Source organism: Indicator indicator, chromosome 21 (genome assembly GCF_027791375.1).
Source record: "Indicator indicator isolate 239-I01 chromosome 21, UM_Iind_1.1, whole genome shotgun sequence".
NCBI classification, from domain to species: domain Eukaryota; kingdom Metazoa; phylum Chordata; class Aves; order Piciformes; family Indicatoridae; genus Indicator; species Indicator indicator.
In genome coordinates this window covers 13,558,689-13,581,282 of record NC_072030.1, presented here as the reverse complement: position 1 = coordinate 13,581,282, position 22,594 = coordinate 13,558,689, and the positions used below count along the sequence as shown (strand labels likewise).

General features: G+C 64.5%; 3 protein-coding genes across 3 annotated transcripts; 1 reads left to right on the top strand and 2 right to left on the bottom strand.

The window, feature by feature from the left end:
- On the bottom strand, positions 1 to 5,789 carry CD6 (CD6 molecule). The gene is made up of 11 exons (XM_054390798.1): positions 5,735 to 5,789; positions 4,062 to 4,133; positions 3,450 to 3,758; positions 2,193 to 2,492; positions 1,975 to 2,043; positions 1,712 to 1,855; positions 1,490 to 1,618; positions 1,292 to 1,390; positions 1,100 to 1,180; positions 813 to 995; positions 1 to 98 (listed from the first exon to the last, which is right to left on the bottom strand). Exons 1-11 carry the CDS (start codon positions 5,787 to 5,789, stop codon positions 1 to 3), a joined length of 1,539 nt encoding a protein of 512 aa, XP_054246773.1.
- A 1,612-nt stretch (positions 5,790 to 7,401) lies between these two features.
- On the top strand, positions 7,402 to 10,118 carry SLC15A3 (solute carrier family 15 member 3). Its single transcript, XM_054390797.1, has 8 exons — positions 7,402 to 7,944; positions 8,298 to 8,587; positions 8,669 to 8,822; positions 8,926 to 9,012; positions 9,115 to 9,283; positions 9,362 to 9,520; positions 9,631 to 9,789; positions 9,961 to 10,118. The coding sequence occupies exons 1-8, from the start codon at positions 7,402 to 7,404 to the stop codon at positions 10,116 to 10,118; spliced, it is 1,719 nt and encodes a 572-aa protein (XP_054246772.1).
- A 2,374-nt stretch (positions 10,119 to 12,492) lies between these two features.
- On the bottom strand, positions 12,493 to 22,080 carry TMEM132A (transmembrane protein 132A). Its single transcript, XM_054390796.1, is given in 13 exon segments — positions 12,493 to 13,653; positions 13,752 to 13,943; positions 14,640 to 14,916; positions 16,815 to 17,017; positions 17,131 to 17,274; positions 17,873 to 18,090; positions 19,102 to 19,235; positions 19,332 to 19,681; positions 19,760 to 20,347; positions 20,442 to 20,656; positions 21,753 to 21,878; positions 21,881 to 21,926; positions 21,928 to 22,080. Coding segments are annotated over 13 exon segments (3,807 nt in total).
- Between the last annotated feature and the right edge of the window lie 514 nt (positions 22,081 to 22,594).

The window sequence follows — 22,594 nt, the reverse complement described above, 5'->3', positions numbered from 1 at the left end:
TCAGCAGGCAGAGCCCTGGATGTCATCGTAGTCACTGCCATCCGAAGAGTCAGGGTCCCTCTCATGTCCCCTCGAGGGACAGGATGGAGCTGAGCAGCCTGGAAGGGACATTGGCTGTCAGGAGGGTGCTGTGGGGACAGAGAAAGCCTGCAGCCCCCCCGTGCCACCCCACCAGCAGGGGGTCCTCACCAGTGTGTGGGCACAGGTCTCCAGGCGGCTCCCCGGGCTGCAGGTTCTGGTACCACTCCCCCGAGGAGGTGCTGGAGCTGTCGGCTGGTGGCACAGCTGGGGCTGCTGGAGGTGGCACCCCGGGCTGGGCCAGCACTGGGCTGGGCACACTGGGCATTGCTGGGGGAGCTGGGGGGAACAGGCTCACTTGCTGCACCCTTCCAGTCCTGCTCTCCTGCTCCCATCCCCTGGAGTCCTTCATTCCCATTCCCTCCCTGGGATTGTCACCATCCTTGTTCCCATCCCTGAGGTCTCTCCATCCCTGCTCCTATTCCCAGGTCTCTCCACCCCTGCTCCCATCCCTCAGGTCTCTCCACTCCTGCTCCCATCCCTTAGGTCTCTCCATCCCTGCTCCCATCCCTCAGGTGTCTCTACTCCTGTTCCCATCCCCAGGTCTCTCCATCCCTGTTTCCATCCCCAGGTCTCTCCACTCCTCTTCCCTGTCTCCAGGGCTGTCCCCATCCCGTGCTCCCATCTTTGGATTCTCTCCATCCCTGCTCACATCCCTGGGGTCCTGTCCCCATCCTTGCTCCAGTCCCTGGCACCCCACACACACCTCCCCACGCCCCTCTGGCAGTGCCCACCTGTGCCAGGGCAGTCAGTGGTGGGTGCTGTCAGCTGGTGGGTGCCATGGATGCCATGGGTGGGGGACTGCATGGTGGGCTCTGTGTCGTTGCAATAGGGCTCAGTGGAGGAGGAGGAGGAGGAAAAGGAGGAGGAAGAAGTGGAGGAGCTGCCACAGGACAGCGGGCCCAGCCTGGGTGGCACTGTTGGGGCACAGGACTCACATCACCCACTTGCCCACCCATAGGCAGGATGAGCAGATGCCCAGTGCCACAGGACAGTGGGATGGGTGCCCATCATGTCCTACCTTCTGCAGGGACCAGCTCCAGCCCCTCCTGGGTGGTCTTCAGCAGGAGCTGCTGCTCCCCAGGCTGCCGGCGCAGGGAGTCTGGAGGGAGGGCAGGGAGGGGGCATCAACAGGGGCACCCTGAGGAACCCCAGAGCAGGCTGGTGGGGGTCCCACAGGGCTGGGTGGTGGAGCTCTTGGGGTTGGGCTCACTGTAGAAGGTGGAGAGGGCCACGGGGGGCTTGCTGCTGAAGTCGTAGTGTTCATAGTCAGAGTCGGAGTCGGAGTCCTTGGCAGTGGGCACCGGGGGGGCTGGGGGGGTTGAGATGGAGATGGGGCAACCATCACCAGCCAGGGCCTCCTGCCCCACAGCACCCTCCATGGGGGGCACCAATGACCTCCCAGCCTTACCTGCTCCTTTGGGAAGGCTGGGGGGCACCTCCCTGTACTCGTTGAGGGTCCCAGAGGGCGCACTGGGGCTCTGGGTGCTGTGGGTCACCAGCACTGGTCCAGCTAGACCCAGGGAGGACACGGTGTGGGCTGTGGGGCCGAGAGATTGCACCCAGTCAGTGAGCTGGCTCCCAGGCAGTGTCACCTCACCCATGGTCAGAGCCTACCCTGAGGGCTCCTTACCGCTCATCTTCCTCACCCTCAGCAGGGCGACGCTGAAGGCCAGCACAGCGAGGAGCAGCAGCGCTGCCAGGACCAGGCAGAGGACAAAGAGTGGCGTGTGCAGAGGGGACAGTGTCCCCCCCATGGCCTTGGAACCCTCCTCAGCTGGGACAGAGAAAGGACACGGCTGCTCACACCTCAGGCACCCTTCCTCCAGCTGAAGAGGGGGTAGGGTGCTCAGGCAGCAGCCCCAGGCCGTGGCTGAAGCTCTGCAGGGCACTCACCTCCCAGCAGGCTGCTGTCACTTGGTGCCACCAGGGCCGGCGTGCTTGGGGGCTGCAAGCCCTGGGAGCCTGGCATGAGAAGAAGAGGGATGGAGGAGCACAAGAGGTGGGTTGCAGCTCATCTGGAGGGGACCCTCCTGGGCACAAATAAAGGGACAGAGCCCAGAACCCACGGGGACAAGCCAGAGGGGGAGGGCAGGGGGGCAGGGGTCCCCTACCGTTGCAGACCACGCCGGCCGCCCGCGACTGGTAGCAGGGAGCTGACTTGTTGTAGGTCCACTTGCAGTGGGCCAGTGATGGCTGGGGGCTCTCACATTCGTACAGCATCTTGCCAGGCAAGGTGTGGTCGAAGGAGAGGTGCTGGAGGGGCTCCCCACAGCCCAAGGTGTGGCACAGCACCCTGGGCTCCAGCTGGTACCAGCTGCTGTCGCACACCGTGTTCCACAGCCCGCGGAAGAAGACCTCCACCCGGCCAGCACAACCATCCTGACCTCCAGACAGCCTCCATTCCTGGTGCTCTGATGGGCAGAGAGTGGGGCTGGAGATGGCCAACCCTCTCTGCACCTTCTACCCTGCTCAGGAGGCTCTGCAGAGGGGTCTGGGCAGGCTGGATCCATGGTGAGGCCAATGGGATGAGGTTCACCAAGGCCAAGGGCTGGGTCCTGCACTTGGGTCACAACAACCCCAGGAAGGCTCCAGGCTGGGGGCACAGTGGCTGGAAACTGCCTGCTGGAAAAGGACCTGGGAGGTTGGTGACAGCAGCTGGAGAGGAGCCAGGGGGTGCCCAGGTGGCCAAGAAGGTCACCAGCAGCCTGGCCTGGATCAGCAAGAGTGAGGCCAGCAGGAGCAGGACAGGGATTGTCCCCCTGGACTGGGCACTGCTGAGGCCACATCTGGAATCCTGGGGTCAGTTTTGGGCTCCTCACTCCAAGAAGGACATTGAGGAGCTGGAGCAGGTCCAGAGAAGGGCAATAAAGCTGGGGAAGGGTCTGGAGAACAAGGCTGGGGAGGAGCAGCTGAGGGAGCTGGGGGTGTTGAGCCTGGAGAGAAGGAGGCTGAGGGGAGACCTTCTGGCTCTCTGCAACTCCCTGCAAGGAGGCTGGAGCCAGGTGGGGGTTGGTCTCTTCTCCTAAGGAACAAGTGACAGGACAAGAGGGAATGGCCTCAAGGTGCTCCAAGGGAGGTTTAGGTTGGACATAAGGAACAATTTGTTGCCCTTGAGGGTTGTCAAGGCCTGTCCCAGGCTGCCCAGGGCAGTGGTGCAGTCCCCATCCCTGGAGGGGTTTCTGAGCCCTGGAGCTGTGGTGCTGAGGGCCATGGGTTGGTGGTGCCCTGGCAGTGCTGGGGTGAAGGGCTGGGCTCCATGACCTCGAAGGTCTCCTCCAACCCAACCCATTCTGTGATTCCCTCACACCTCTGCCCAGCAGAGCCCAACCCCTGCTCCCCTCCACCCCTCCCCGCGCCCCCAGCCCCACCTGAGCACACCACGCCGGCATCTTCCTTATGGCTGCAGTCGTGCTCCAGCTCCGCAGGGCAGTCCCAGAGGTGCTCCTCGTGCCCCTCACATCCCACCTCATCCCTCAGGATGCTTCCCTTGCCCCGGCCGAAGGCGGCCCCGCCCGGGACGCGCAGGGCTGTCCCGCAGCGCAGCTGCCGGCACACCACGTCGCCGTCCGCCAGGTCCCAGCCGTCGTCACAAACTGTCCCCCAGCTCCCCTCCAGCTCCACCTCCACTCGGCCCTCGCACCGGCCCCGGCCACCCACCAGCCTCAACGCGCTGCCACCTGCGTGAGAGGCAGGAGAGAGGGCTGGAGGGGACGCCGGGTCTGTCCCCAGTGCCACCGGCAGCACAGGGCTGAGATGCCACCAGCCCCTTGCCCACCCAAAGGTGGGTGCAGGGAGGTCCCTCCTGTGCTACCAGCAGCAGTTAGCTGAGATGCCACCATCCCCTTGCCCAACCCAAAGGTGGTGCACGGAGGTCCCTCCTGTGCCACCATCCCCTCGCCCACCCATAGGTGGGTGCAAGGAGGTTCCTTCCTGTGCCACCATCCCCTCGCCCACCCAAAGGTGGTCCTTCCTATGCTCACCTGGTGCCACCGAGGTGTTTCCAGCCCCACTTCCCACCGGGGTACTGGGAGGTGCTGTTGGCTCCATGGGGGCTGCAAGGAGCAGGGCATGAGAGGCTAAGCCCACCAGGACCCTCCCCCCTCCCTTTCCTCCCCCCCCATTTTGAGATGAGTGCCCCTTTGGAGCTGGACAGGAGGTGGCATGATGACAGAACAGACAGACATGCCACCAGACAGACACAGCCCCAAAGCTCTGCTGAGAGCTGGCAGCCACCAAGGTGACAGGAGGAGTGAAGTCAGTGGCTGCTGGGGGGACAGCACCCCCAAGCTCCTCTTTCTTGGCTCATCTCCAGCTTGGAGCAGAAGGTTTGGGTGCTGCCAGCACTGGAGGTGAAGCTGATAGCTTGTCCCTGCCGTGCCAGCTGGCAGATGGCAAACCAAAGGGATGTGGCTCTGCCACCACACCTTGGCACAGAGATCGTGGGGAGGGTTGGGGGACAGATGGAGGAGGTGCAGGAATGTGCCCCTCCACCCAGAGTGCTGCTGTGCTGGGGCATGGTGGCCAAAACGCCATCCCCAGGCTGGCACAAAATGGGTGACAGCAGCAGGAGCCTCCTCAAGGCTTGGCCACGTGGCTGTGGCTCTGTTGCACCCTGGGCTCCTCACATCAACCCTTGGGCTGAAGGGACCTGCCCTGGGACCGAGTCCTGGCCTGGGCTCTGCTCCTAGGCTGGGAGGAGACAAGACCTGGCCCTCACCTGGTGACAAGACTCACCTGTGGGAGAGCCAAAGCCTTGGGTGCCAATGAGTTCATGAGGTGCTGCTACCGCTGCTGCCTCCCTGCCCACCAGCCCTGCTGATGGAGAGGGTCTGCTTGCTGCTGCTGGGCTGGGATGTTCCCAAGACCTCTTTTAGGCTCCCCCCAAAGCCACCAGACCCCTTCCCCTCACTCCCACCAAGGGGCATCGTCCCCAAAACCCACCCTGGGGTGACCCTGGTGGCATGAGCAGACAGGATGGGTTTGGCTCATGGCTGCCCAAACCAGGAGAGCATCACAAGGGTGGGAGGTGGTGAGGAGGGATGGTGCCAAGAGGGCTTTTAAGGGCCCCCATTGCCACCAGACCCCTTTCCCTCGCTTCCACCAAAGGACATTGTCCCCCAGAACCATCCTGGGGTGACACTGGTGTCCACCAGACCCCTTCCCCTCACTCCCACCAAGGGACATTGTCCCCCAAACCCACCCTGGGGTGACCCTGGTGGCACAAGCAGACAGGATGGGTATGGCTTATGGCTGCCCAAACCAGGAGAGCATCACTGAGCGTGGGAGGTGGTGAGGAGGGATGGTGCCAAGAGGGCTTTTAGGGTCCCCAGAGCCACCAGCCCCCAAGCAGGGTCCTCAGAGCCACCAGCCCCCAGGTAGGGTCCTTAAAGCCACCAAGCCCAAGCAGGGACCCCCTCCCCACAGCGAGGGCCACATGAAGGAAGGGCTGAGGTGGGAATGGCCACGCTGAGCACCTCAGGGTGGAGAGGAGCTGAGGAGCAGCACCACCAGGAACAGGCACCCACACCCCCTGCCCCACTGGCACCCGAGGGGGGGGGGGGGCTGGGGTGTGGCAGGGCCATCACCAAGGGGTGCCAGCACACAGAGAGGGACAGGAAGGGAGGGAAGGGAGGGGCTGGGGACACTGACCTACCTTGTGCAGGCACCAGGGCCAAGAGAGCCACCAAGAGCAGGCAGGGCCCCTCCATCCTGCTCAGCAGCTGTGGGGCAGCCCCATGCCAGCTAAGGGCGGGGGGGTGACCTCCTCCTGCCTTCAGGAGCTCGGGGACATGGTTTGGAGGTGACCTCTCCGTGCTCTCTGCTGCTCTCTGCTCCCAGCCTGCGGTGGAGGGCTGCAGGAAGCCAGCTCAGCGCCTCGGGGCGGAGGAGAGCTGTGGGATGGCCTCATCCTGCTTGCTCGTGGTGGGGATGAGTGGAGGTGAGGTCCTCCTGGGGACCACGAGGTGAGGCTGTGGCATCCCTCAGGGTGGTGGGAGCCAGGGGGACACGAAGGTCCCACTCCAGGCCAGGCACAGCCTTTGTGGGTCCTGGTGTGCCACCATGCCATGGGCTGGGACAGCATTGCTGGTGACATGGTGGGGCCCAGGGTCCTCCAGGCTCTGGGAGCTCCATGGGGTGGTGGAGCTGAATGTGGGCCTTGAGGTGGACAAGAGAAGGCTGTGGGAGCACCAAGACCTAGAGACCTTGTCGCTCTGCCAGGTAGGGCTGCCTGATGGTGGGGGCACAGGGGGAGACTGGGAGCTGTTGGAATGCTGAGGGTCATGGGGATGCTGAGATTCATGGGGATGCCAGGAGCTGGTGGGATACTGGGACCTGTGGGGATGCTGGGAGCTGTGGGGATAGTGGGAGCCAGGGAATTCCAGGAGCTGTTGGGATGCTGGAAGTTGTGGGGATACTGGGAGCTATGGGGATGCCAGAGTCTGGGGGGATGCTGGAAGCTGTGGGGAGGGGTGTCAGGGGCTGTGGGAATACTGGGAGCTAGGGAGATGCTGGGGTGATACTGGGGGGGGCTGAGGGTCCATGGGAATGAAGGGGACTGGTGGGATGCTGGGAGCTGGTGGGATGCTGGGTGTTAGGGGCTGTGGAGATACTAGGAGCCACAGAGAGGGATGCTGGGGGCTGTGGGGATACTGGGAGCCATGGGGAGGGATGCTGGGGGCTGTGGGGAGGTCACAAACTGCACCCCCACTCCCAGCCCAGCTCCATTTCCTCATCAAACTGGGCCAAAAAAAAAGCAGCCTCAGTGCACTGGTGAGACTGGGATTTGGTGGGGAGCTGGTGTGGCAGCCCTCAGCTTGGCTCTAGCCCAGTTCATACTGGTTCTGGGGGGGAGGTGTTGGTGAGTATACCTTGGCCCCTGGGTTATGTGGGGATCTGATGCCTCCATAGCAACGGACACCCCAGTTTCAGGGGCTGAGGACCCAGTGGAGTTGCACTGGTGGAGGAGGATGAGCAGGAGCTGAGGACCCAGAGCTGCACTGGTGGAGGAGGATGAGCAGGAGCTGAGGACCCAGCCGGCTGTGGGCGGGGGGTCGGACGGACGACGACCATGTTGAGCAAAGCCCCAGCCCAAGCTGGGCAGACTGGGGAAGCCCCCAGGAAGGAGCTGCCGCCTTGGCTGTCACATGTGTTTGTTGACAGGAATGAGGAACTGGGAGCTGCGGAGCAGCCCGGAGGCTGAAGATCACCACCCCAGCGAGGGGCCAAGGGGACAGAGAAAGCACCGTGGCAGGACAAGGAGCTCCTCGCTTGCCCGCTTAGAGGGGTGAAGAGCAGCGGAACCGACCCGTCGGGCAGGACATGGCCAGCACGGGGGACGACGGGGAGCGGAGTCCCTTAGTGGGGACGGGGACAGCCCTGCAGGGCCCGGGCGCGGCGTGTGTGGCCGTGCTGGTGGCGGAGGCTCTGGCGAGGGTGGCTTTCTGCAGCATCTCCACCAGCCTGGGGCTCTACCTCAGCAGCAGCAGCACTTTCGGCTGGGGGGTGAGCCGAGCGTCCCAGGCTGCTCTGCTCTTCCTGGCTGCCTCTGACCTGCTCTCCCCCGTCGGGGGCTGGTTTGCCGATGTCTACCTCGGCTGCTACGGCAGCCTGGTCCTCAGCTTCTCTGTGTGCCTGCTGGCGAGCTGCCTGCTGCCCCTCACCGCCACGCTGGACGGGCGGCTCTCGCTGTGCGGGCAGCCGCCCGCTGGCACCCTCCGAAACTGCTCCTGGCCCCAGGAGGGGACGTGCCAAGGACGCCCCCCCGAGCTCTATTGTGCCCCCACCATCTACACCAGCCTCCTGGTCCTGGCCTTGGGAGTCAGCTCCATCAAAGCCAACCTCAGCCCCTTTGGGGCCGACCAGGTGAGATCCTTCTCCTTTTGCCCCCTCTCAGCCATCACATCCGTGGGGCCACCACGGACCTGTGGCTCTCCCTTCCCCTTCTGCTGAGCCCAAGGCTGGGGTGCAGGCTCCCACGAGGTGGTGGCAACCCACAGAGCACTTCCAAACCCTTCCAAATCCCTGGGACATCCCCAATGGGGGAAGGAGGGAGGGAGACCAGGAGGTGAGGTGTGGAGGGCTGGTGGGCTGGGGCATGTGGAGGCACAGGAGGGTGGTGGGACAGGGGCTGAAGCAGAAATCCTGCGTTTAGAGCTGAGGTTGGGCACTGGGGAGGCTCAGAGCTGGCCCTGGGGCCCATCCCTCTGCACTGGCAGGTGAGGGACCAGGGTGGTGCTGCCACACGGTGCTTCTTCAACTGGTTCTACTGGAGCATCAACATTGGGGCTGTCTTCTCCCTGCTGCTGGTGGCCTTTGTCCAGCAGAACATCAGCTTCCTGGCTGGCTACCTCATCCCTGTTGCCTGCCTGGCCTTGGCACTCTTCATCTTCCTCCTGGCCACCCCCACCTTCATCATCAAGCCCCCCAGAGGCAGCCAGGTCTCTTCGATGATCAAGTTGGCCCTGAAGAACTTTGGCTGTGCCTGGCTGGGGGCCGTCAGGGCCAGGTGAGAAGTTTGGGAGATCTACATGGGGCTGAAGCCTCCCAGCCTTGGCCTTTCCCACTTTGTCCCTCTCCCCAGGCCGAGCACTCAGCGGTGGGAGGCTGAGGACCTTCTCCCCAGCAGCAGAGGCCAGCCTGGAGCCCCTTCACCCGAGGAGGACCTTGCCAACTTCCAGGTGCTGGCCCGGATCCTGCCTGTGATGCTGACCTTCATCCCTTACTGGATGGTCTACTCACAGGTGAGGTGTGAGGTGGACTCTGCAGCAGGCAGGGACCCTCACTGGTGGTTGGGTCCATCCAGGAGATGATGGTCCATGGAGCCACCACCTTGCTGCCTTTCAGATCCAGTCAACTTACCATCTGCAAGCTCTTCACCTCCACATCCCCAGCATCTTCCAGCACGGTCCCAGCACCCCCCAGACCTACACGGTGAGGGATGAGGCAAACAGCTCCATGGACCTGATGAGCTGCTGGTGTCCCAGGAGATGCTGATCTCCTGGACTAAGGGCTGGACCTCTCTCTGCTCCCCAGTTCCCAGCTGCTTGGCTGCTCCTGGCCAACGTGGTGGCCTTGCTGGCCTTGGTACCCCTGAAGAACCACATCATCGACCCCTTCCTCGCCAGGCGGAAGCTGCTGCCCTCAGCGCTCAAGCAGATCACCCTGGGCATGTTCTTCAGCCTCACCTCCGTCCTCACAGCAGGTAGGACCTAGGCAGGGCTGGGGTGATGCCACAGGCAGGGGTTTGGTGGATTCCCAACTCCCTGTCCTCATCCCACAGGCTTCTTGGAGCGGGAACGGCTGCGGTACGTGCAGCACGGCCAGGTGGTGCCACAGCTCATTGGCAAGGACCTCTACCTGGCTGCCACCTTGCCAGTCTGGTGGCAAGCCCCTCAGTACCTTCTCCTCAGCATCAGCGAGCTCTTAGTCAGCATCTCCAGTGAGCCCATGCCCACCTCTGCCTGCCCCCCCCCGAGGGCACCCAGCACAGCCCCCCCAGCAGGAGGAACCTCCAAGGGGTTCAAGCTTCGCCCTCTCTTCTCTCCACAGGGTTGGAGTTTGCCTGCACTGAGGCCCCCAGGTCCATGAAAGGAGCCATCATGGGGCTCTTCTGCTTCACCTCTGGGCTGGGCTTCCTGCTGGGTGAGGGGCTGCTGGCCCTGCTCTCACAGCCCACCCGCGGGTGGATGCAGTGCCCAAAGGACTCTGGTGAGCCCTGGTGTGAGGCTGTGGGGGTCACCTCCTCCCGGGGTGTCACCTTCTCCAGGGGTGTCACCTCCTCCTTGGGCTGCTTTTGTGGCCAATGGTGGATGGGATTTGGGCTGTGGAGGTGTCCTGAGGGCCACCCTCCCTGCTTCCTGAGCAGCCTCTTCCTCACAGGGAGCATCAACCACTGCCGGATGGACAACTACCTCTTCCTGCTGGTGGGGATCCAGTCGGTCAACTGCCTCCTCTTCATCTGGATCACCAGGCACTACCACAGCCACCCAGCACTGCTGAGTGCCCCACACCCCTCCATGGGCCCAGAAGAGGACTGATGTGGTGCCAGGAAGAGTGGCAAGGCATCATTACCTTTCCCTGGGGGCAGGGGTGGTGGACCCAGTGCCAGCAGCACAGGGGTGGGGACAGGATCTCCAGCCAGAGCTGTCACCCCACCTCAGTGGGATTTGAGGGGGTGGGGTGGGGGGCTGTGAAGATGGCTCAGTGTGGTGTGGAGAGAAGGTGGCAGGTGGGTAGGGTGAGGAGATTGCAAGGAGCAGGGTGACAGAGGTGAGGTGTCTCCTGTCATCACCCAAGGTGATTTGGGGGTGTCTTGGGGTCACTGGGCCAGACTGGGGGGACACTGGAGGGGTGGAAAACCCCAGGGCTCCCCTGAATAAAGGGACCTGCTGACCTATTGCTGGTGGCTGCCATTGCAGAAGACACTTGGCTGGGGTTTGAGGGCTGATCAGGGAGCAGTCATGGTGGGAGAGGACCCAGGACTGGGTTGGGGTGGTGCTCCCTGGTTCTGGGTGCTGGGGCTGGAGGGATGGAGGAGGAAGATGAAGGCAGTAGCCTCTTCCTCGTGGCAGAGCAGGGAGGAAGGAGGTCATGGAATGCAATCATGGAAGCATTTAGGTTGGAAAAGATCTTTAAGACTGAGTCCAACCATTAACAGGTCCCTTGCCCCAAGGTCACCTTGGCTGGCCCTGGCCCAGCCCCTGTGACCAGCTGTCATGTTTGTCCCCACGTGGAGCCAATGTCAAGGGCATGTCCCCAAGAGCCTGGCAGGCAGAGCTGTGCCTGGCAGAGCTGGTCCATGCCCGTGGTGAGCCCAGCACCAAGCATCCATCCTCCATCCCCTGCTCTGGAAGAGTGGCAGGACCTGACCTGTTGGTTCCAAGTAGGACCAGGGCAGGGATTGTCCCCCTGGACTGGGCACTGCTGAGGCCACACCTGGAATCCTGGGGTCAGTTCTGAGCCCCTCACTCCAAGAAAGACATTGAGGAGCTGGAGTAGGTCCAGAGAAAGGCAACCAAGCTGAGGAAGAGTCTGGAGAAGGGCTGGTGAGGGGCAGCTGAGGGAGCTGGGGGTGTTGAGCCTGGAGAGCAGAAGGCTGAGGGGAGACCTTCTGGCTTTCTGCAGCTCCCTGCAAGGAGGCTGGAGCCAGGTGGGGGTTGGGCTCTTCTGCCAAGGAACAAGTGACAGGACAAGAGGGAATGGCCTCAAGTTACCCCAGGGGAGGTTTAGGTTGGACATGAGGAAACTTCCTCAAGGGAAGGCTCTCAAGGACAGGATCAGGCTCCACAGGGCAGTGGTTGAATCCCCACACCCGGAGGGGTTTCAAAGCCCTGGAGCTGTGGTGCTGAGGGCCCTGGTGCTGAGGACCATGGTTTAGCACCAGCCTTGGCAGAGTTAGAGAATGGTTGGAGTTGATCCTCTTAAAGGGCTTTTCCAACTGAAAGAATTCTGTCATTCCATGCTTCCCTTCCAACCCCTAACATTCTGTGATTCCCTGGGAAGGTGGAGCAGCCACCTCAGCATCAGGATTCTCAAACACTGTCCCAGGCTGCCCAGGGCAGTGGTGCAGTCCCCATCCCTGGAGGGGTTTCCAAGCCCTGGAGCTGTGGTGCTGAGGGCCATGGTTTGGTGGTGCCCTGGCAGTGCTGGGGAAAGGGTTGGGCTCCACAACCTCAAAGCTCTTTTCCAACCCAACCAATTCCATAATTCCACAGTTCCCTGGGTGGGAAGAGCAGGGACCCAGCCACCTCAGCACCATTTTTTTTTCTTTTTTGGAGTTTTTTAATCCCTTTTATTTTTGTCCCAAGGTCAGACTTAAAAATCTCCCATAAATTAACAGCCCCTCACGGCAGCACAGGTAGAAAATGTTTTTGAGTTGTACAAAAAAACAGATGCATGGTGGGAGTGAAGGACACGTCCCCCCCCTCCCCCCTCCCTGCTCCTCTTCCTCCCCATGGATGAGGAGGAGAAGGAGGAGGGAGTATAGGACCCTCCCCCCAAGATCAAACCACAGGACTCAGCATCATCATCATCACTATGAACACAATGCCACAATGAGACCCAAAGCAGTAAAGGGCATCCCAGGTTCCTCCTCACTGAGGTTGGGGAAGGGGCTGCTGTGGACACCCCCCCCCCCCCTCACTCCCTCCACCCCCCGAGTCCCCTCCAAGGAGGTTCTGAGCTAGGTGGAGACCCCTCCCCACCTCTGCAGGCAGCTGGGGTTGGTCCCTTGGGGTGGCCTCACTGGGATGGGGTTGAGGTCCCCAAGGTGGTCCCCCAGGAGCAGCACAGCCTGCTTGTAGGCAGGGGCTGGGGGTTGGGAGGTGGGGGATACTGGGAGGAGGTCAGTCCCTTACTGGTTTGGTTGGTGGGGGGGTGGGGGTGCGGGGGCTGGGGGGAAGCCCTTCACGGTCAGGAGCTCCCCCGGATCCTCTCCATGTAGCTCCTGAGCTCCTCGGGGTCCCTCAGCCCCATGTCCTCACACACCCAGCGGATGTCATCCTCGCTGGCCACCAGGATGGACTGGACGTTGGGGACAGGCTCGGGGGGCTCCTCGGGGGCCCGGGCAGGGGCAAAGGTGACAAACTCCACCCTCTTCCTGCGGCCACCCCCTGCCGTACCGCCTTCTTTACGAGGCAGAGGAGCTCCAGGCTTCGGGGTATCGAGCGGGGGAGGACCCTCAGCTTCGGGGCCGGGCGCGGTGCCCGGGGGCACCCCGCAGCAGCAGCGGCCGCTGTCGGTGCCGGCCTTGGTGCCCGCTTTGGTGGCCGGGGGCTCCGGCTGCCGCCGGTCCAGTTGCCGGCTCAGCTCTTCCTGGTCGGTGCCCAACCAAACCCAGTTATGGGGCTGGGGGGCGGAAGGGGCAGCGCTGGCACCGTCGGGCAGCTCCTTCTGCTGGTAGCGCAGGACGAAGAAGATGCAATTGACCAGGAAGATGAAGATGGCCAAGCAGAAGACCCCCAGCAGGACGTACATGCCAATCTCCAGGTCGGTGACCCGCTCAGGAGCCTTCACCATCTCATCCTCCTCCTCTTCTTCCATCCCACCGGCTCGGTTGTTGTGGCCGTAGCCTTCCTCCTCCCCCTCCTCCTCCTCCTCCGAGGAAGACCCCAAGCCGTGGAGCTTGGTGGCAGCAGGTCCTACGCCAGCAGGGTCCCTTCGCCGGGGCTGGCTGGCTACCGTCACCGCCTCTCCTGACATGGCCCCTTCGGCTCTCGGGAAGGGGGAGCCGGCTCGTGGCCGACCGCCCCGGGGGCGGGGGCTGGCGGCGGTGGGGAGACGTTGGCCGAGCCCCACCTCGAGCCAGGCGGTGCCGGTGCCCAGCGCGGCTGCCCGGTGCCGGCCCCGGCGGCAAGCGTCCGGCGGGTACAAGCTGAGCTGCAGCAGAGCCCCGCGCCCCGGCCCCTCCGCCACTACCCAGGGCCGAGCAGAGGGGCCCCCGGGGGAGCCCCCAACGGTGGCCACCGAGGGGTCCAAGGTGGTGACAGCCAAGGTGGCATCCTGCCAGCCGTAGAGCTCCAGCGGGGCCAGCGTGTGGTCGGAGAAGAGCAGCCAGACCGACAGCGTTGCCTCCTGCCAGGGATGCCAGGCAGGGTGACACCAGGGTCAGGGGTGAGGCTGGGTTGGGGTTTGGGGGGCACCAGGAGTCGCCCTCCCTCCTTCTCTCTCACCTGCTTGGGGGCACGCAGGGCGATCGTCCCCACGGCAGTGGCTGTGACCATGCCAGGGTGCCCCGGCTCTGCCCGCAGCGCCAGGGACAGCCCAGCCACCACCTGGGCACGCAGCTCTGTCACTGTCACCTTCTCCTCTGACACCACCAGCATCTGCTCCCCCAGGATGGAGTCCGAGAGTGGGGAGCGGACCTGGGGGGCACAGGGGTGGGGGGTGAGCTGGTGAGCCCCCAGGCTTCATCGCCTCCCTACCTCCAACCTCTGCCACCCCTCTCCAGCCCCCCCAGCGCCATCTCTCCAGCCCCCAGGTCAGCCCAGGACCCCTCTGCACCCCCAGCTCCCCTATACCCCCCCCAGGACCCACTTCAAGCCTCTATCCCCATCTCTAAAGCTCCTCCAGGGACCCCTCCCCCATCTTTCCCAGGACCCCCCTCCAAGCCTTTGCATGCCTCCAGGACCCCCAATCCAGCCCCTGCACCCCTCCAAAACCCACCCTGCAACCTCCACAGCCCTCCAGGACCACCCCCTCTAGACCCTCCATGCCCCTGGAACCCCCACTCCAGCCTTTCCACCCCTCCAAACCCCCCCTCCAGCCCCTGCACTCCTCAGGACCTCCCCTCCAACCCTAGCACCCCCCAGGACATCCCCTCCAGACCCCCCAGGACCTCCCCTCCAACCCTGGGAACCCCCAAGGACATCCCCTCCAGCCTCCCCAGGACCTCCACTCCAGCCCTTGGATCTCCTCAGGACTCCCCCTCCATCCCTTGGATCCCCTCAGGACCCTCCTCAATCCTTCCCAGGACCCCTCCCCTCCAACCCCTCCGTGCCTCCCAGGAGCCAACCTCCAGCCCCCGCACCCCCCCCAGGACCACCCCCCCCCACACCTACCTCCACAGAGGTGACCCCAGGCTCTCTGCCAACCACCACAGTGCCCCCCTCCAGCGAGGCCACCCGTGGGTCCTGGACCCGTGTCCAGCTGGCCACCAAGTGGGTGACATCCAGAAGCCACTGGGGACCGGGCAGGTAGGAGAGGTGACGGCCACCGTCCAGGGGGTGGGACACGAAGTGTGCCAGGACCCTCACCCCCGTCCGCTGGTACTGGGGTCTGCAGCCCCGTGCCCGCCGCTCAGCCTCCTCCCCAGGCTCCTCTGCGTCTGCTGGGGCACTGTGGGGTGGTGGGGGCACACTGGTGGCACCAGTCCTGGTGGGGCTCAGTGGGGTGTTTGCCATGGGGAGGATGTGTCATGAGTGTGCGGGGATGCAGCAGGGCAGGGACAGTTGTCATGAGTGCCACAGGGCTCAGCATGGCAGGGGTGCATCTCATGGGTGCCCTGGGGCTCAGTGGGGCAGTGCCACATGTCCCAGGCATCACGGGCTCAGCAGGGCTGTGGTGCCCCCCTCCAGCTCTACTGGGGCTCCCTGGCACACATCCCAAGCACCACAGGGCTCAGCAGGGCTGTGGTGCCCCCCTCCAGCTCTACTGGGGCTCCCTGGCACACATCTCAAGCACCACAGGGCTCAGCAGGGCTGTGGTGCCCCCCTCCAGCTCTACTGGGGCTCCCTGGCACACATCCCAAGCATCACGGGCTCAGCAGAGCTGTGGTGCCCCCCTCCAGCTGCATTGGCGCTCCCTGGCACACATCCCAAGCACCACAGGGCTCAGCAGGGCTGTGGTGCCCCCCTCCAGCTCTACTGGGGCTCCCTGGCACACATGCCAAGCACCACAGGGCTCAGCAGATCTGTGGTGTACCCCTCCAGCTCCATTGGGGCTCCCTGGCACACATGTCCCAAGTACCACAGGGCTCAGCAGGGCTGTGGTGCCCCCTCTAGCTCCATTGGGGGTCCCTGGCACACATCCCAAGCACCACAGGGCTCAGCAGGGCTGTGGTGCCCCCCTCCAGCTCTACTGGGGCTCCCTGGCACACATCCCAAGCACCACAGGGCTCAGCAGAGCTGTGGTGCCCCCTCTAGCTCCATTGGGGGTCCCTGGCACACATCCCAAGCACCACAGGGCTCAGCAGAGCTGTGGTGCCCCCTCCAGCTCCATTGGGGGTCCCTGGCACACATCCCAAGCACCACAGGGCTCAGCAGGGCTGTGGTGCCCCCCTCCAGCTCCACTGGGGCTCCCTGGCACACATGCCAAGCACCACAGGGCTCAGCAGGGCTGTGGTGCCCCCCTCCAGCTCTACTGGGGCTCCCTGGCACACATGCCAAGTACCACAGGGCTCAGCAGGGCTGTGGTGCCCCCCTCCAGCTCCATTGGGGCTCCCTGGCACACATGCCAAGCACCACAGGGCTCAGCAGGGCTGTGGTGCCCCCCTCCAGCTCCATTGGGGCTCCCTGGCACACATGCCAAGCACCACAGGGCTCAGCAGGGCTGTGGTGCCCCCCTCCAGCTCCACTGGGGGTCCCTGGCACACATGCCAAGCACCACAGGGCTCAGCAGAGCTGTGGTGCCCCCTCCAGCTCCATTGGGGGTCCCTGGCACACATCCCAAGCACCACAGGGCTCAGCAGGGCTGTGGTGCCCCCCTCCAGCTCCACTGGGGCTCCCTGGCACACATGCCAAGCACCACAGGGCTCAGCAGGGCTGTGGTGCCCCCCTCCAGCTCCATTGGGGCTCCCTGGCACACATGCCAAGCACCACAGGGCTCAGCAGGGCTGTGGTGCCCCCCTCCAGCTCCATTGGGGCTCCCTGGCACACATGCCAAGCACCACAGGGCTCAGCAGGGCTGTGGTGCCCCCCTCCAGCTCCACTGGGGGTCCCTGGCACACATGCCAAGCACCACAGGGCTCAGCAGGGCTGTGGTGCCCCCCTCCAGCTCCACTGGGGCTCCCTGGCACACATGCCAAGCACCACAGGGCTCAGCAGGGCTGTGGTGCCCCCCTCCAGCTCCACTGGGGCTCCCTGGCACACATGCCAAGCACCACAGGGCTCAGCAGGGCTGTGGTGCCCCCCTCCAGCTCCACTGGGGCTCCCAAGCGCCACAGCATGGCAGTGCCTCAGTGCTCCCCAGCTGCCCCCAGGGTGACACAGTGCCCCCGAGGGTGGCACCGAACTGACCTGTCGGTGCCAGCAGGCAGCCTCCAGCCCCTGACTTGCTCCAGGACGGTGTCCCCCAGCTGGACTCGCAGCGGCAGCAGCGGTGCCCAGACGCTGAAGCTGAGCGAGGCGTGGAGCCGCCGCCACCAGAAATCCACCCGGGCCCCCCGGGCCCCCCGGCTCTCCTTGCCCCCCACGAAGACACTGTCACAGGAGTCCGAGACCTGGCGGAAGAGAAGGGACACAGACACAGGGAGAGAGAGGTGGAGGGGCTGCGGGTAGCACCCCCAGGAAGGGTGGTGGGCTGGGCTGGGAGGATGCCGGGAGCAGCGCTCACCTGCAGGACCTGCTTGTCGGCTGACTCGCAGCGAGGGGGGTCCGGCAGCTCGGTGATGCCTCCGCCAGCTGCCACCATCACCAGTCGGACCGGGATGGAACGAGGGACCCCGGTCAGGGGCGCTGTGTTCAGCAGCTCCAGGTCCTGCGTGGGGCACAGAGACGCTGAGAAGCTCATCCTCGGGAGACTGCAGGGGCAGCGGGTGGGGTGGCCTGGGTGGGGTAGGTAATGGGGCACACACTGGTGGCACCAGGCTTGAGTGGGGAGGGTAATGGAGCACACACTGGTGGCACCAGGCTTGAGTGGGGTGATTAATGGGGATACACTGGTGTCACCAGTCCTGGGTGGGCTTAGTGGGGTAGGTAATGGGGACACACTGGTGTCACCAGTCCTGAGTGGAGTGGGTAGTGGGGGACACACTGGTGTCACCAGTCCTGGGTGGGCTTAGTGGGATGGGTAATGGGGGACACACTGGTGTCACCAGTCCTGAGTGGAGTGGGTAGTGGGGGACACACTGGTGTCACCAGTCCTGGGTGGGCTTAGTGGGATGGGTAATGGGGGATACACTGGTGTCACTAGTCCTGGGTGGGGTGATTAATGGGGACACACTGGTGTCACCAGTCCTGAGTGGGCTTAGTGGGGTGTGTGCCATGGGGGGATGTCCTGAGTGTGTGTGGGCTCAGCGGGACAGGGGCAGGTGTCACAGGGCTCAGCAGGACAGGGACACGTCTCATACCCTTACCTGCACCAAGGGGACGAGGGCTCGGACGTCCCTCTCGGACACTTGGACCTCCCAAACCAGTTTGTCCTTCTGGGCCTCGGGGTCCTGCCCAGGGTACTCCACCTGCCAGGTCAGGGGCCGGACCGGTGCCAGTCCCCCTGTGCCGTTCTCCACCACCACGTCCAGCAGCAGGAATGCAGCCGAGTCGCTCGCCCTGGGTCACCCGATGGGGGTCAGGGCTGCCCCGTGCCCCACCCCCAGTCACCCCACTGGGCCACACTGGGATGGGAGTGGGGCAAAGCACGGCATCCCCTGCTCTGACTGGGCCATACTGGGATGGGAGTGGGGCAAAGCACAGGTCCCTTTGAGCCATACTGGGATGGGAGTAGGGCAAAGCACAGCATCCCCTGCTCTGACTGGGCCATACTGGGATGGGAGTGGGGCAAAGCACAGCATCCCCTGCTCTGACTGGGCCATACTGGGATGGGAGTAGGGCAAAGCACAGCATCCCCTGCTCTGACTGGGCCATACTGGGATGGGAGTGGGGCAAAGCACAGCATCCCCTGCTCTGACTGGGCCATACTGGGATGGGAGTGGGGCAAAGCACAGGTCCCTTTGAGCCATACTGGGATGGGAATAGTACACTGCATAGGATCCCTGGGCCACGTGAGAAACCCTGATCAAACTGGGCCATACTGGGAGGGAGGCAGTGCCATGCACAGGTCACTTTCGTTCTGACTGGGCCATACTGGGATAGGGACGCTGTCTTACACAGGTCCCTCTGGGCTGTACTGGGGTGGGAACAGTGCAACACATACAGTCCTTTGGGCCATACTGGGTCATACTGGGATGGGGACAATACCATGCACGAGTTCCCCTGGGCCATACTGGGTCATACTGGGATGGGAGTAGTGCAACACATACATGCGTTTGGGCCACACTGGATTATACTGGGATGGGGACAACACCATGCCCAAGTTCCCCTGGGCCATACTGGGATGAGGACAATACCATGCACAGGTCCCCCTGCTCCAAATGGGCCATAGTGGGATGGGATCAAGCCACACCCAGGTCCCTCCTGTCCCCAGTGATGGACAATGCGCCAACTGGCTTATACTGGGAGTCCCCTGCACAGGTCCCCCTCTCTCTGCCTGGGCTGTACTGAGCCAGCACATCCAAGTCCCCTCTCCAATTCTTTGGGGGTTGGGGGGGAGGGGGGTGCCAGAGGTGCCACACCTACCTCCACCCACTGTCCCCTCTCCGCTGGCACGTCACCACGGCCATCGAGTGCTTGGCACCTCGGGTATGCTCCAGCTGGGTGCTCCAAGCGCCACTGTCCCCCGCACGGGCAGCCACCACCTGCAGCCCCTTCTTGGCCTTGATCCTGCCCCCCAGACCCCCCCCGGTCTCGTCACACGATGTGTCCCCAGTGGGGGGCTCCCCCAAACCCTCCCCTCTCCCACCCCCCGCTAGGTCTCACCGTAGGGTCAGCTGCTGGGCGGTGAAGTTGTGCCGCAGGGTGAGGGTGGCGGTGAAGCGCTGCCCAGGGCGCAGGGTGGCATCGGGGACCCTCAGCAGGACCTTGTCGTCCAAGCGGACCTCCTGGCGCCGCCCCGGCTCGGCCGCCCGCAGCTCCAACGTCCCCAGGTACCGTGGGGCCTCCCCGGGGCTCCTGGCACGGCCGCAGTCCCCCGGTGCCAGCAGGCCGTAGCGCAGCTCAGCTGGCTCGGGGGGCTCGGCTGCCCGCCGGCGGCTGCGGGGGGTGGGGGGTGGGGGGGAGAACCAGCGTGGAGGGATCTCCAGTTCCACCACGCAGACGCCCAAGGGTGCCTGGAGGACAGAGAGGGCTTAGGGTTGGGAGGGTGGGGAGGGGGTAGAGGGGCAGCAGCCACAGTGGGTGGCACTGACCTGCAAGCGGCACGTCCCACGGGCCACCCGGCCACGGTGGTGGGCATGGAGGGTGACGCAGGGCAGGTGCCGCTCCCTGGGGTGGTCTCGCTCCATGGAGTGCTCCCGGTGGTCCCGTTCACCAGGGTGGTCCCACTCCCCGGGGTGGTTTCGTTGTCTGGGCTGGGCCTGCTCCCCAGGGTGGTGCTGCTCCCCAGGGGAGTCCCATTGCCCAGGGTGGTCCCACTCCCTGGGGTGGTTCTGCTCCCTGGGGTGGTCCCATTGCCCAGGGTGGTCCCACTCCCTAGGGTGGTTCTGCTCCCCGGGGTGCTGGTCCCACTCCCTGGGGTGGTTCTGCCCCCCAGGGTGGTGGTCCCACTCTCTAGGGTGGTTCTGCTCCCCAGGGTGGTGGTCCCACTCCCCAGGGTGGTTCTGCTCCCCAGGCTGGTGCTGCTGCCCAAGGTGGTCCCGGTGCCCTGGCATCCAGTCAGGACCCTGGAGGTGGAAGAGGACCCTCGCGAAGGGCTCGGCGGGGGACACGGAGCTCTCAAGTGACACAGCACGGATGGCCCAACCCTCCCTCCCTGCTGGGCTCTCCGTGGGTACCTCCTGCAAAGAGACACAAGGACGGTGCCAGGGTGGCCAGGCCGAACTGCCCCGGGCTGGCAGGGGAGGGGGCTGGCAGGGGCGGGTGCCACTTTACCTGCCGGGTGCTGAAGGGTGGGTAGGTGGCCTGGAGCAGGGGCTGGGTGGCTGAGCTGTGTGCCAGCAGCAGGTAGGTGTCAGTGCGGGCGTGCAGGGAGCTGTTGGTGGGCACGTCCTGGTCTGCCCGCTGCAGCCGGTAGGACTCGGGCACACCGAGCACCTCCAGGTCCACCGGTAGGTACACAGGGTCTGGGGGGTCCCCCTCACCCCTCGCTGTGGGGACAAGGGCACAGTCACCAGCCTCGGTGGCCACGAGGGTCTCTGTGCCCACCTCTGTGCCCATCTCCCGTGTCTGAGGTTGCAGCTTGGCACCATGGAGGACCCTCCCACACCCCGAGGCATCCAGGCCCCCTCTGGGAACAGGGTCACCCCATGTGCCCCAAACGGTGTCCCCTGTGTGGTGCTGCAGTGTGGCAACCCCCCCCGTGCCCCTCGGGAGTGGGTGCTGCAGGCTGGGTGGCACCCAGGGTTGGTGGGGGCAGCATGGGGGCATCAGCACTGGCGGATCAGTATGGGGGGAGGTCACTGTCGAGGGGGATCAGCACTTGGGGGGGGATCAGAGAGGTTCCCCCAAGCCTGGCAGCCCCCCACCCAGTAACGACACTGGTCAGGCTCTGCCCGTGGCGGGGAGATCCGCTCCGGTTGGGATCCAGGATCAGGGTACCCAGATCACCGGGATCCTCGACGTGCAGGGAGCAGATCCTGCCGGGATGCCTCGGGCAGGGCTTTACCCACGGACCCGGGGGTGGATCCCATCTGATCCCCAGCTCCCCGTGGGCATGGGAGGTGGGGAAGCTCCCTGGAGGGCAGATCCCAAGGGATCCGGGAGCAGGGAGAGCACCCAGGCAGATCTCGTGGGAAGCAGATCCCCTCGGACCGCAGGGATGCCGCCGTTGTGGGGAGATTCCCTCCGAGATCCCAGTGGATCCCACGTTCTTTGGGGGAGGATTCCCGCCGGGATCCCCTCTCACGATCCCGGGGGATCCCAGGCGGTAAAGGGAAAACAGATCCCCTCGGGATCGCAGAGGAGCGAGCGGGAGCAGATCCCCTCGGGATCCCGGGTGATCCCAGGCTGCGGAGGGGGCGCAGATCCCCCCGGTATCCCGGGAACGGGAGGAGCAGCTCCCGGCAATCCCGACTGCGGGAGGAGGGGAGCGGATCGCCCGGGATCGTCAGAGGAGATCCAGGCAGGGATCCTCCGCGATCGGGTGCGAAGCCCAGCTGGGGGCTACCGGCGCTGCCCGCGGAGGTGCCTGTTGCGGTGCCGGCTCCCGGTACCGGTTCGCGGTGCCGGTTCCCGGTGGCTCACCTGAGGCGCAGATCAGGGCGGCGACCAGCAGCGCCAGCCGGGTCCCCGGGGCCGCTCCGGGGCCCGGTGCGGGAGCCATGGCCGGGAGGGCTCCGCGGCGTGTCCGTACGAGCAGCCACCGCCGGTCCCGTCCCTCCGCCTCCGCGCCCAGACAATGGGGCCGGGGCGGGACCGGGCACCAGCACCGCCTCGTCCCGCCGGGTCCTAAACACCGGCCCCGAGCAGCGCCGGGCACAGCTCCAGCCGCGTTCCCTAGAGCCAGACCCAGCCCTGGCACAGCTTCCACCCCGTTCACCACCCCTGTTCCAATCCCTGCTCCCCATCCCATTCCCCATTCCCATTCCCTGCTCCCCAACTCCATCCTGCTCCCCCACCTCATTCCTCATCTCCATCCCTATCCCTGCTCCCCATGTCTGTTTCCCACCCCCATCTTCAGTTTCCAATCCCAACCCCATCCCAACCCAATCCCCTCCCTATCCCACCTTCACCCCACTCTTCATTCCCATCCAATCCCAACCCAACCCATCCCCACTCTCCATCCCACTCCTCATCCCATCCCCTTCTTATCCCATTCTAATCCTGTCCCAATCACATCTTGTCCCCAACCCTCTCCCCCATCCCCACACCATCCCTCACATTCCCATGCCTATCCTTGCTTCCCATCCCCATCCCATTCCCAATCCCAATCCAGTCTTCATCCCACTCTTCATTCCCATCCAACCCCAACCCAGCCCAACCCTGCTCCCCATCCCACTTCCCACTTCCACTCCATGACACACATGAGCAGGACCACATCCCTCACCCACAGGGCATACTGGGAGGAACTGGGAGGAACTGGAGGG

Coding starts and splice junctions, on each gene's coding strand:
- CD6 (XM_054390798.1), bottom strand. CDS start 5,789: ATGGAGGGGCCCTGCCTGCTCTTGGTGGCTCTCTTGGCCCTGGTGCCT. Junction 2,493..3,449: donor TGCCGGCGTGGTGTGCTCAG/GTGGGGCTGGGG, acceptor TCTGCCCATCAG/AGCACCAGGAATGGAGGCTG. Junction 996..1,099: donor GGAGCTGGTCCCTGCAGAAG/GTAGGACATGAT, acceptor GTGCCCCAACAG/TGCCACCCAGGCTGGGCCCG.
- SLC15A3 (XM_054390797.1), top strand. CDS start 7,402: ATGGCCAGCACGGGGGACGACGGGGAGCGGAGTCCCTTAGTGGGGACG. Junction 9,284..9,361: donor CACCTCCGTCCTCACAGCAG/GTAGGACCTAGG, acceptor CTCATCCCACAG/GCTTCTTGGAGCGGGAACGG. Junction 9,790..9,960: donor GCAGTGCCCAAAGGACTCTG/GTGAGCCCTGGT, acceptor TCTTCCTCACAG/GGAGCATCAACCACTGCCGG.